This window comes from Zalophus californianus, chromosome 12, assembly GCF_009762305.2.
Source record: "Zalophus californianus isolate mZalCal1 chromosome 12, mZalCal1.pri.v2, whole genome shotgun sequence".
In the NCBI taxonomy this organism is placed as follows: Eukaryota; Metazoa; Chordata; class Mammalia; order Carnivora; family Otariidae; genus Zalophus; species Zalophus californianus.
Genome location: NC_045606.1, coordinates 88417431 through 88429619, shown reverse-complemented (window position 1 = coordinate 88429619; position 12189 = coordinate 88417431). Strand labels below are relative to the sequence as shown.

Here is a 12189-nt window from a genome sequence, read left to right as displayed (position 1 = left end):
TTTCTGGTTGGAAGAACAGCCTTTTGTACTTGTACCTCATTGTTGGTTTTGATCCACTTTATGTGATAAAGGGCAGGGGTCTTAGCCTCTGCCATTTTTTTATCCTTCAAATGAAGCGAGAGTGAGGGATTGTGTCTTGAGTATCTAGATCCTAATCCTTATGGACAAGTCTGTGAGGAGTCTTACCTCCATTTCATAGATGGGGAAGCCAGACTCAGAGAAGAGCAGTGATTTGCTGAAGGTCTACACATCTAAGGTTCTTTTAGGTTCTTCGCTCTGCATGCCTTTTGGGGTGACAAGTAGTGAGATGAATATCAGCTACCTCAGGCCAGAGAGAAATTTACACGATTTTATAAGTTTCAGAACAAAAGACCCGCAGCTTTGAACAGAGGTCTGTGGCCAGTGGCTCTTAGGGAGGGATGAGAATGGCAGAGGTCATCAGAGGGGCATACTTTCTGACTCCAGGTAGGGGCTTTCCTTTCAGCTAAAGGAAGCCTGGGACATGATCCCAGATGGACTCTTGCCTACCATCATCTCCTTTGCAAATGGCCAGACTTCGGCTTCCAAGCGAGCCTTGAATACAGTAAGCTCCTTCATGGGGGCAGGATTGCTGGGCCACCATGGTCCAGCATTTTCTGTGGTAGAAGGGGCGATATGTGATTCCCAAGACATGTCCTAGGATGAGAATTGCCATCCTCCGCTGACCTCCAGAGTAAAACTCCCAAAGGCTCAGAGCCTGTCTTCATGACACAACACCAACTTCCAAGGAACCTCCTTCTGAGATTTCTGTTTTAAGGGTTTAATGTATATGAAAGTGTTTTGAAATGTGGAGAGACCTATACAAATACTGCTAAAGAAAGTTGAGCCTTGAAACTATAAAACTCCTCAGAGAAGATGTAGGGGGAAACCTTCATAACATTGGTTTTAGCAATGATTTCATGGATATGAGACCAAAAGCACAATCGAGGAAAGCAACAATAGGCAAGTGGGACTCCGTCAAAGCAGAAGGCTTCTGCACAATAAAAGCACCAATCAACAGCGTGAAGAGGCAGCCTATAGAATAGGAGAAAGTATTTGCAAATCTTATATTTGGTAAGGGGTGAATAGGGGTTCATACCCAAAGTATATAAGGAACTCCTACTACCCAATTGTGCGAAAACAAATGACCTTTAAGTCAGTCAGAGAAAGACAAACACCGTATGATTTCATTCATATGTGGAATTTAAGAAACAAAACAGATGAACATAGGGGAAGGGAAGGAAAATAAAAACAGAGAGGGAGGCAAACCAGAAGAGACTCTTCACTACAGGGAACAAACTGAGGGTTGCTGGAGGGGAGGGGGGAGAAAGGGTAACTGGGTGATGGGCATTAAGGAGGGCCCTTGGGATGGAATGAGCACTGGGTGTCATATGCAACTGATGAATCACTAAATTCTACCCTGAAACTAATACTACACTATATGTTAACTGAATTGAAATCGAATTTTTAAAAAAGTGGGCAAAGGACTTTAAAATAGACATTTCTCTATTCAAGACATACAAATAAGCGACAGGCACATAAAAAGGTGCTCAACATCACTAAATCCTCAGGGAAATGCAAATCAAAAGCACAAAGAGCTATCACTTCACATTGATTAGGATGGCCATTATATCAAAAAAAAAAAAGTTTGGCAAGGATGTAGGGAATTTGGAACCCTGTGCACTCTTTGTGGAAATGTAAAATGGTACAACTACTGTGGAAAACAGTAGGGAGTTTCCTCAAAAAATCAAAAGTAGAACTAACTCCCCTATGATCCAGCAATCCCACTTTTATGTATTTATCCAAAAGAATTGAGAGCAGGATCTTAAAGTGATATCTGCCTCCCGTGTTCATTTACCATTATTCACGATAGCCAAGAGGTCGAAACAACCTCAAAGTCTATCAGCAGAAGACTGGATAAAGAAAACGTGGTCTTGGGGCACCTGGGTGGGTCAGTCAGTAAAGCCTCTGCCTTCAGTTCAGGTCAGGATCCCAGGGTCCTGGGATGGAGCCCCACATTGGGCTCCCTGCTCAGTGAGAAGTTTGCTTCTTCCTCTCCATCTGCCTCTCCTACAGCTCATGCTCTCTCTCACTCTCTCTCTCTCAAATAAGTAAATAAAGTCTTCAAAAAAAAAAAAAGTGATACGGAGGGAAATAGGGAGTATAGGGGAGGGGACCCATTTTAAATAGGGTGGTCAGGGAAGATCTCTCAGAAAAGAGATTTGAGCCAAAACTCGAAGGAGGCCAAGGAACAAGCCCTGTGTTTATCAGCGGGGAGAGTATTCTGGGAGGAGGGCATAGTACGTGCAAAAGTCCTGGGGCAGAAGTGTGCTGAGTGCAAAGCAAGGCGTCCCTGTGGCTGGCAACAGAGGAGGGAGGGAGTGCAAGGGAAAATAGTGAGACATGGGGTCAGAGGGGCAAAGGACAGGGGTGAAGGGTTTTCAGGCTGCACAGTATTCCATGTGCTGTGGAAACAGCAATGAAGGAAAGGTGAATTCCTATGGAAGTGAAGAAACCTTTTGCAATGTGTATTAGGGTTCTTCAGAGACCTAGTGTACATACGGACATTCATTCCTCCATACGTGTATATATTCATACGTACCCGAGGGCGGCAGAGGGGGCTGTTCCAGTCAGCAGAGTAGATAAAAGCAGGATTGCAGAGGGCAGGGAGTTGTTTTTTCGGAAGTGTGGCGATAGGGGTGGGATTCTGCCATGCAGTCTTCCCTTGTCTGTGAAGACGGTATTACTTATTAACCTGGGAGTCTCGGATTGTCCCAGCAGTGAAAGTAAATGATTTTATAGACTCATAAACCTATGGATTCCTATGGCTGGCAGCCTAATGCCATTATTGGTGGTTTACTGCCCTGTGTAAATGGGACTTTGCTGCCTTCCGGGGTGGAAGGCAGAGGCGTGGGTGGGGGGCAGGTTCTCACTCTGATTTGAGCTACTTCTCAGCAGATACGATCACAGTGGTCTGAGAAAGGTGGTTCACCTTCAGTCTTTGTGGCTCATTATCACTAAAGAGACCAAGGTTCCCAGCAGGTGCCTTATACCAGCGGGAGGCCCATGGGCTAGAAAAGCCGGGAGGGCCTCCGGGTCCTTCTGATCCAAGATCTTTATGTTGCAGATGAGGAAGGTGAGCCAGAGAAATGTCACAACTTGAGAATCAGAGTTCAGGTGTGAGGTCCTGTATTTGGTTCCAAAAACTGAATTGTATCAGCACAGAATTGGGAATCCCTAGCTGGGGAGCAGTTTACATTTAAAAGTTTTGGGGGGACAGTTGATAAAAGCTTTGTGTGTGTCAGCACTAAGATATGGTTATGAAAAATGAACTGCTATGTTTAAAGATAGTCATTATATTTATAAAATAGAATCAATATGTGTTTATGGTAAGGAATTTGAAGAATATTAAAAAGTATAGACAAAATCAGAAATCACCCATAAAATCCACACCTCCACCACCTAAAGCCAATAATTGTAGATATTTTGTGTGTACGTATATATCAAAGATATCATATAAGGCAACCATATAATATTTACAGTTCTGTAGCACACTTCTCAAAATTAAACTTCTTATTTATTTTTTTATTTTTATTTATTTGTTTTTTTAGAGAGAGCGAAAGCAGGGGGCAGCGGGCAGAGGGAGAGAGAGAATCCCAAGGGGCCTCCCCGCTGAGCACAGAGTCCAACGCGGGGCTCCATCTCACCACACAGAGATCATGACCTGAGCCGAAATCAAGAGTTGGATGCTTACACGACAGAGCCACCCAGGTGCCCCAAAATGAAACTTTTTATTCTGAAGTAATTGTAGATGCACACGCAGTTATAAATAATGAGGAGAGATCCATGTGTCAAGTTTCCCCCAATGGTAGCATTTTGCAAAACCATAGTACAGCATCCCAACCAGGATACTGGGATTTATAACCTACCAATATTATTCCGATAACCCTATCCTACTTGTACACATTTGTGTGTGTGTGTTCTCTACAATTTTATCACACATGTAGGTTCACACACCCACGAGCACGGTGAAAATGCAGAACAGTTCCATCCCCACAAGGAGCCCTTGTTTGACCCTTTTATAATCACACCCGCTACCTCACATATGTGCCAACTTATCCCTGACCCCTGGCAGCCACTAATCTCGTCTCTAAATTCTAAATGTTGTTTTTTCCAAAGTGTTAAACAAATGGAATCCTATCTTTGGTATGTATGTTACCCTTGGAGATCAGCTTTTTTCTCCAGCATAATCTCCTTGAGATCCCATCCAGGTTGTCTGTGTCTTACTGATTCATTTCTCTTTAGTATATGTGCTGCCAAAGCAAGCTCCTAATTCATTTCTCTTTATTGCTGAATAGGATTCCCTGGTATGAATGGACCACGGTTTGTTTAACCAGAGGAGGTGAGGTAGGACGGCTCTGCTCTGGGTCCCAGGGTTTGCCTGTTGGCCCCGTTTATTTTAGCTTCTATCAAAAAGAGTTGAAGGACATTTGAATGGTTTCCAGTTTTTGACTATCATGAATAAAGCTGCTCTGCATTTTCATGTACAAGTTTTCATGTGAAGGTAAGTTTTCATTTCTCCGGGGTAAATGCTCACGAGTACACTTACTGAGTCCTATAGTAATTACATGTTTAATTTATGAGAAACTGCCGGAGTTTTTTCTGCAGTGTAAATCATACATTTTTAACAGGTAGTGTGACTATTTCTCCAAGTCATTAGTCTTTGAAGAAAGATGACTTTTAACAATGATACCATATTGCATGGGATAGATGTAGCATAACTTACTTAAGCTTTCCCCAAATGTGGAACATGTTGATTGTTTCACATTTCTTTTTCCCTGTGGAAATCATGAGTAGACTCCTGCACGTGGAGTTGGTGTGGAAAACAGGCCAGCTGGAGCTGGTTCTTGCCGTGACCGGGGGTGAGCAGGCTCTGAAGGATGGATTCGTGGTAACTTGGCTGTATAGGGGCCCCGAGGGAGACATCATGGTGTCACGTGTTTCATTGTTTAATGAGAAATACAACGGTCACACGGACAGGGAGGGTTCATGGGAGCACTGACATAAACGACATCCCCTTCCATCTCCGTTGGAAGGCTATCGGAATCAGAAATTCCCTTTTAGTTTGCCAGGAGAAAGACAGCACAGTGCCACATATCTTCATGTAGTCAAGTGCCGGGAGCATCAGATGGTCCCTTGGCGAACTTAGAACCAGGAAAAGGGGTGTGGGGTGCCTTAATGGCCCAGTTGGGGGTGGTCTACAGCCTCCTTCTTGTCTTAAGAAGGACAGAGGACAGACCACAGGACATCATCTGCTGGCCGAGCTGGGCATGAGGGCTTCGATGGGTTCTGCCCACGGTCCCTCTCTGGATTTCTGTGTTTAAAACCTCTTCTGACTGACAGCATATTTATTTTGTGAGTTGATGCCCTTCAATCAAGTCCTGTGAGCCTAGTAGCTTTTCTCTCTTTCCATGGACTTTGCATCTTTGGCATCCGATCATTTGAGTGGGTTTTGCTATTTGACACTCAGTGGGAAATGCAATTTCCTCATTCAGTTGTTGGGGGTTATGTCACTGTAGCTCCAAGTACTTACAACTTCCATTACTGTAAATAACGTTCGTTGTTACAAATAACTCCTACTCTTACAAACAACCCTATTGGACACGAATCCTGTCATTTTTTATTATTTAAGGGGAATTTTAGAAGCAGAATCATTGGGTTCAAGAGTAAGAACATTCTGGGGGCTTGGTCATTTATAAATTAATTCCTGGAAAAGTAGCTCATGAGAATACCTCTTTCATTTTATTTTTATCAATAGTGGACAATATATTTTTAAAAATGGAATTTTGATAGGTGGGGAGGGCATTTATTTTAATATGTATGTTATGAATTTTCAGTGAGTTAAACACTAACGTGCAAACAGGCTGCCTTCTAAGGCAAGGTTGAGGGGCATCAGTAAGGAACCTGTGAATTGCTACATGGGTCACTTTTCAGAAGCCCTCATAGTTTTTATGGCACTGACCACAGGTAGAAAAGATTCCTTTGCCCTTGACCTTGGCAACGGATGCTCCGTATTGCACATATAACCTGAAGTTTCAAGCGGTACAGTCACATGGATTTTATTTCCTCATTAATTCGACAAACAGCTATTGAGCGCCTACTTTCAAAGGACCATGCTCAATCACTGGAGACACTAGGTTCAGCAAGACACACTGTCTGTTCTCAGGAGTTTATAACCAAGGACAGAAGACAGACAGATGGTTACAAAGCAATGCAATAAGCACATACAGGGTGCTACGCCATGGGAACAGAGAGAACACCCAGTGCTACCGGTTGGGTAAGGGCCAGGGATAAGTAGACCGAGTCTAAAAGGACAATAGGAGTTCAAGTGAACAACCACAAGCAGAGTCAGGCAAAGGGTTGGGTGAAAAGGAATCTCAGAAATTGTGGGGTACACAAAGGGCATCCCAGAGCATCAGGATTAGAAGGGCAGAAGGCAACATCCTAGGGTACCCCCAGAACTTGGGATAGCTCCAGGTCCTCTTGCATCTCTGACCTGCTATCTTTGACTACCCATGGTTGAATGGATTAAATGGATTGATCCATGCCCCAGGAAGAATGCTCCAGCTACCAAAGAGAGCCTGTGTGGTTAGGCTGAGTTCTAAAACTCTTCAGGAGGAGGGACAAGGGATAATTGACCGTCATTCACCCAAGTGACCTGTCTCACAAGTTGACTGATTCAATGATGCTGCTGTGAAGCTCTTGGCAGAGTGCTGGCAGACTTGGAATCAGAAACGTAAATTTGAGACACTGAATAAATTCTTTGGTCTTCCTGAACTTCAGTTTTCTATTTCTAAAATAAGGAAAAAAAATCTTTTAAAAAAATATTTATTTATTTTGAGAGAGCCAGAGAGAGCATGAGCGCATGCGCAAGCGAGATGGGGGCAGGGCAGAGGGAGAGGGCGAGAGAGAACCCTCAGGCTGACTCCCCGAGGAGGAGCGTAATAGCTGAAGCCTCCAGGGGAGGGAGGCGGGACAGCCACGCTCTGGGACCTCGTATTATTTCCCGTTTCTGGGTCTCTTAGCTGCCACCAAAACCAGTGTGTCAGGAAGTCCCACAGTCTCCTCTTCCTGAGTTCTCTCTGCCCACGAATGGCACTATCATCCACCCAGATTCCCAAGCCAGAACCTGCCAGTCACTGATGACCCCTGCTCCTTACTCACCTTCGCCAGTCAGTCACCAAACCCAGCTGATCGCACTTTTCGGGAATTCTCAACTCCTCCCCCAGCTCTTGATCCCCACTGCTAGTTCTGAGGGCAGAGACCCTGGTCTCACTTATTATCGTGTCCCTGACACCTAGCACACTGCCTGGCATCAAGTAGGTGCTCATTAAATGTTTACTGTTCCTCCCCCCCATCACCATGTTTGTTGTTCTCCCTTCTCTCCCAACTCAAAGGCAAAGAGAGATGACTGGATTGGAAGGAAAGATAATTTGTGGTTCACCTTGTGGGTGCCCGCATAATTTTCTTTGTATAATGGGACTGCTGCAGGCCCCTGACAGCACCTTCTCGAAGGAACCCCAGGATACTTTCATAGCAGCCATAAGCAGTAAAAGAGTAATCAGATCAACTAACTGGAGGTAATTAATGAGCTGGAGAATCTAGTGCCTTCTCCAGTTACATAAAGACAACTCAGCTGAATGTCTCCAAAGATCTTTAAAGAGTGAGCAAAATGGTATGGAGAGAAGAAGGGAAGAAGGAATGCTCTGGACAGGGAACCGGTTGGTCAGAAGCCCATGGAGCCTATACATGGGAGTGATCCAAGAGTTTATATTCCCTCTAGCAGGGCGATCCTGCTTGAAGGTGCCTGGGCCCTCACTGAAATTGCCCTCATTCATACAATTCAACAAATACTTATTGGGCATCTCCTATAAGGCAGACACTGTTCTAGGTTCTGAGGATATAGCAGCAAACAATCCAGACAAAAATCTCTGCTTTCATGCAGCTTATATTTTAGTGTAGAGGGGAGACAGAGAATAAAGAAGATATCTAGTTTGTCAGACCGTGAGAAGTGCTGTGGAGAAAGATACAGCAGGGCAAGGGGGATAAGAATTCTGGAGATGAGAGTACTGCTCTTTTGTACACAATGGCGGGAGAGAGCCTTTCTGAGGCGACGTTAGCACAAACGCGTGGAGCCTCCTTCATGTGTTGCTCCAGTGGCTGAGCTCTGCAGGTACCTTAGGAGAATCTAATTAGCAACATTCCTGTTGGCAAGGTCTTAGCGGTTGCTCCTTTTTGGGATTTCCCAAGCTCTCCTTTGATCATCTGAGATACTAGTCAAAGTAGGACTTTGGTCTGGTCCTCCCAGCAGTCACAGAGGTGACTTTCCTTCCGTGCCCTGTGGGTCAAGGCTGGTTGCCTGGGGGATGCTGACACCTGTGAAGACAGCTAAAGCAGGCAGAGGGTGAAACTTGTCTTGCTGTGGCTTGCTCCCTGTTATCTTTTCGGGGCTCTCTGGTGCAGATCAGAGCCCCTTTGGAGTTAAATTTCCATATACTTGGGTGGGAGGGTCTGGACAAAGTTGCAGTAATGATTCTGAGTTGTACTTTGATAAAAACAGAAAGCCATACCATTAGAAAGAAGAAGGGAATGACTACTGCATTTTAATGATGGGCTATTCATTATGCTAAGTGTTTTAGATACATTATCTTATTAAATTTTCATTACTCTCTAAGGTAGGTATCATTGTCACTGTTTTACAGAGGAGAAAGGGAAGGCTCAAAGATACTGGCTATTTCCCTGCTTAAAAAATACATAAAACTAGTTTATAAATATTTCAAACAAAAGTAAAAAATAGGAAGTGAAAGTACCTCATAGTTTCACCTCTTAAAACAAGCGGTGAGAGTATAATCTTCCTTAAGTTTTAAAATGTACACACAAACATATACACGTATACCTTTTTTTTTTCTTTAAACAAGAAACTTGGACCGTAGTATACAGGCTGTTCTGAAATTTGCTTTTTCCTTTTATCTTGGTTATCTTGCCATGTAGTTGATTAGTCTTACTAATGAAAGCAAGGCTTTTCTCTAGAACTCCCTGATTGACACACCTGGTTGAGTGACTGCACTTAAGTCACTTTACCTTCGGACTCCCGGTTCCCTTATTTGTAAAACGAGGACACGGCACAGAGGAATCCGCTATGGAATGCCAATGAGCAGGGCACCTCACCCCTGCCCGCCTCGTGACTATCTGGGATGTTCTCCAAGGTCCAACCCTACTTGACTTGGACGGCAGCCGCCACTTTCAGTAACTCAGATCACAAAGCCGGCGCCAGGGACGCCAGCAAACCCAGGCGAGCAACGGGTGGTACAGTCGCTCTTCCCGGAGGCTGCTGACGGAAGCGGCTAGGCAGGGCTGGGGGCGGGGCTTGAGGCGGGGCCGCAGGCGCGCCGCGCGCGATGCGTGCGGGCGGGTAGGCGGGCCGCGGCGTGACGTGATTGGCGCCGGCTCCCGGCCCCGCCCCGGCCCCGCCCTGCGCGGCCCAGGCCCCGCCCCTCCGTCCGTCGCGTGCCGCGACCGCTCACGGCGCTGGCGCAGCGATGGCGGAGGCCGTGGAGCGCACTGACGAGCTGGTCCGGGAGTACCTGCTCTTCCGCGGCTTCACACACACGCTGCGGCAGCTGGACGCCGAGATCAAGGCGGACAAGGAGAAAGGGTTCCGGGTGAGGGGCCGGCGGGCGCGGTGCGGGCAGAGGCGGCCCCGAGGGAGACCGGAGCGGGCTCCCCCCCACCATGCCCTCCGAGGCGGGAGCGGCGCTGTCACCGCGCCTGGGGCGACTGTTGACATCAGCGCGTCTGGCCCTCGCTTGACACAGAGGGAACTGAGGTCCTCAGGAGGGGACGTGACTTGCCTGAAGTTTCCCAGCGAGTCAGGAGCATCGCTGAGGCTGGAGCCCAGGTGCCCTGAGTCCTGGTCCAGGTGTCTGTCCTCCACTTCAGCCTCCAAGCAGATGCTGGTCATCTGGCCAGGATGGAGATAAGGGTTTTAGGAGCTAAGGTTGGGTAGATAGTTAAGTTTGGGCAACAGAAATATTCAGAAGTTAGCATTGAGAGCAAAGGCATCTGCAGCCCAAAATGTTAGCTGAGTTCAGGTATCTTCTGGTGTTTGTTTAAAATGGCATTGTGGGTGACTTACTGGCAGTTTTGTCTCCGCAGTTGAGGAAGACCTTGTACATTTTAAAACATATTTCCCCTGCTCAGACATGACTTTCTGTTGAGAAGTTCTTGGAATGTATATGTGTGTGATTTGTTTGTTTGCTGAGTCCTAATTGGTGTTGACAGGTGAACTGAGAGAGGCAGTGAGCTAGCAAGAACCCTGGGGAAGTTAGGAGACCTGGGTTCTTGTCTTGCCAAAGTTAGCGGTACTCAGTGGCAAAAGCAAATGATTCCAGCTGTCCAAGCCGCAGTGTCGTGCTCTGTAAGATGGGGGTGTTGGGTTGGCATCTAAAACCTTTTCCAGACTGTGTCCTCCGGTGTGATTTCTCACACAGAGGTGTCTTCTTTGGCTGACAGTCTGAGCAGCTGCCAGGGCTTTGGTGGAGCTTCCCTGACTTGAAGGAGTCAGTCCGTGTATCTCCGTGAGTCTAGAACTCCTGGAATGGTGGAGCTGGGAGGAGGATGATGGAGGTTGTCTCTCTGTTTTGTTTTCTAAAATCTTAGGCATCGGAGACCAAAGAGTCAAAGTAACATTGTCAAGTTGCTTGAGTAAGCCAGACACTGATTCAAGACCTAGACTCAGGTCTCCTGCTCTGTGCTTTTACGCTTGAAATTTCCATGCTTGCTAGGGGGTCAAACCACATATCTAACATCAGAAAATAACTCAAAAGCTATTACATTACTATGTTTTGAATGTTTTATAGATTGCTAATTAAAAAAAAAAAACAACCACCTCTAACATTCAGAAGCCACAGCAAGAGGAAAAAACTGTATTAGCTCTGTGAAGTGATGGGAAAATTCCCTCTTGTCCTTCACCACCTTCTCCATCCCATCATTCTCCACCAGGTGGACAAGATTGTGGACCAGCTGCAGCAGTTAATGCAGGTGTATGACTTGGCTGCCCTTCGGGATTATTGGAGCTACCTGGAACGGCGGCTCTTCAGCCGCTTGGAAGATATATATAGACCCACCATCAACAAGCTGAAAACCAGCCTGTTCCGCTTTTATCTCGTCTACACCATCCAGGTGCTTGTTCCTTCAGGGATTCCTTGGAGAGAGTTCTTTGACCCCGAAATAGATTTTCTTTTAATTTCTAGGGAGAACTCTCTGTGTTCCTTTGGGAAAGGGTGGAACAGTCACAGTGCAAATTATTTTTGACTGTTTTCCTACTTTTTTTCCCCCTTCTCATCTGTAGATCAGCTGACTTGTCTTCCTCATTCCTGTTTCCTCTCTTGTTTTAAGCACATAAGCCTGGGTGGTGTTTCAAAGGATATAAGTAGCTGGGCGAAAGTTTGAGTAATAGATTATAGCTCACCTGGGGGAATAAGTCACTTAGATTATTTGAAAATCAACTAGGAATTAATTTTTAGGATGGCATTTATCTTCAGGGCTTCAGTTTAAACCAACTTCTTGGAAATTACAAGGAACTTGAGAAAAGTGATGTCCTTTGTGGCGTTTGTAGATTATATTTGGCTACTTACCTGGCAGGCTGATATCCAGAGGCTCTCTTTTGTGCAGTAATGACAAATCTTAATTCTGGACTTCTGTCTCTTACCCCTTCTTGCTATGTCCTCTTTGTCTTGGCAGACAAACAGAAATGACAAAGCTCAAGAGTTCTTTGCAAAGCAGGCCACAGAGCTCCAGAACCAGGCTGAGTGGAAGGATTGGTTTGTCCTGCCCTTCCTGCCATCCCCAGACACCAACCCCACCTTTGCTACCTACTTCTCTCGACAGTGGGCCGATACCTTCATTGTGTCCCTGCACAACTTCCTGAGCGTCCTGTTTCAGTGCATGCATATCCTCTCAGCCGCCTAGGGCTGTGGGCCTGGTCTGGGGCTTCCAGACAACATGATCAGTGGCCGCTGCTCTTGATGCATTTGTTTGTTCTACAAAATGCCCAAGCATCGTTGTCATGTGTTACGTGAGGGGGCTGGACAGAGTGTGGTTATTTTTGTC

The 12189-nt window shown here is 45.9% G+C and overlaps 1 protein-coding gene across 2 annotated transcripts in view; it reads left to right on the top strand.

Annotated features, from left to right (window-relative positions):
* Positions 1 to 9590: 9590 nt before the first annotated feature.
* The window catches only part of WDR91 (WD repeat domain 91), a 29664-nt gene continuing 27065 nt past the window's right edge, over positions 9591 to 12189 (top strand). For both annotated transcript variants that reach the window (XM_027574491.2, XM_027574492.2), the window contains exons 1-3: positions 9591 to 9740; positions 11080 to 11259; positions 11821 to 12028. In XM_027574491.2, coding sequence (XP_027430292.2) covers positions 9618 to 9740; positions 11080 to 11259; positions 11821 to 12028 — 511 coding nt within the window. In that variant the 5' untranslated portion in view covers positions 9591 to 9617. The remainder of the gene's footprint in view (positions 9741 to 11079; positions 11260 to 11820; positions 12029 to 12189) is intronic.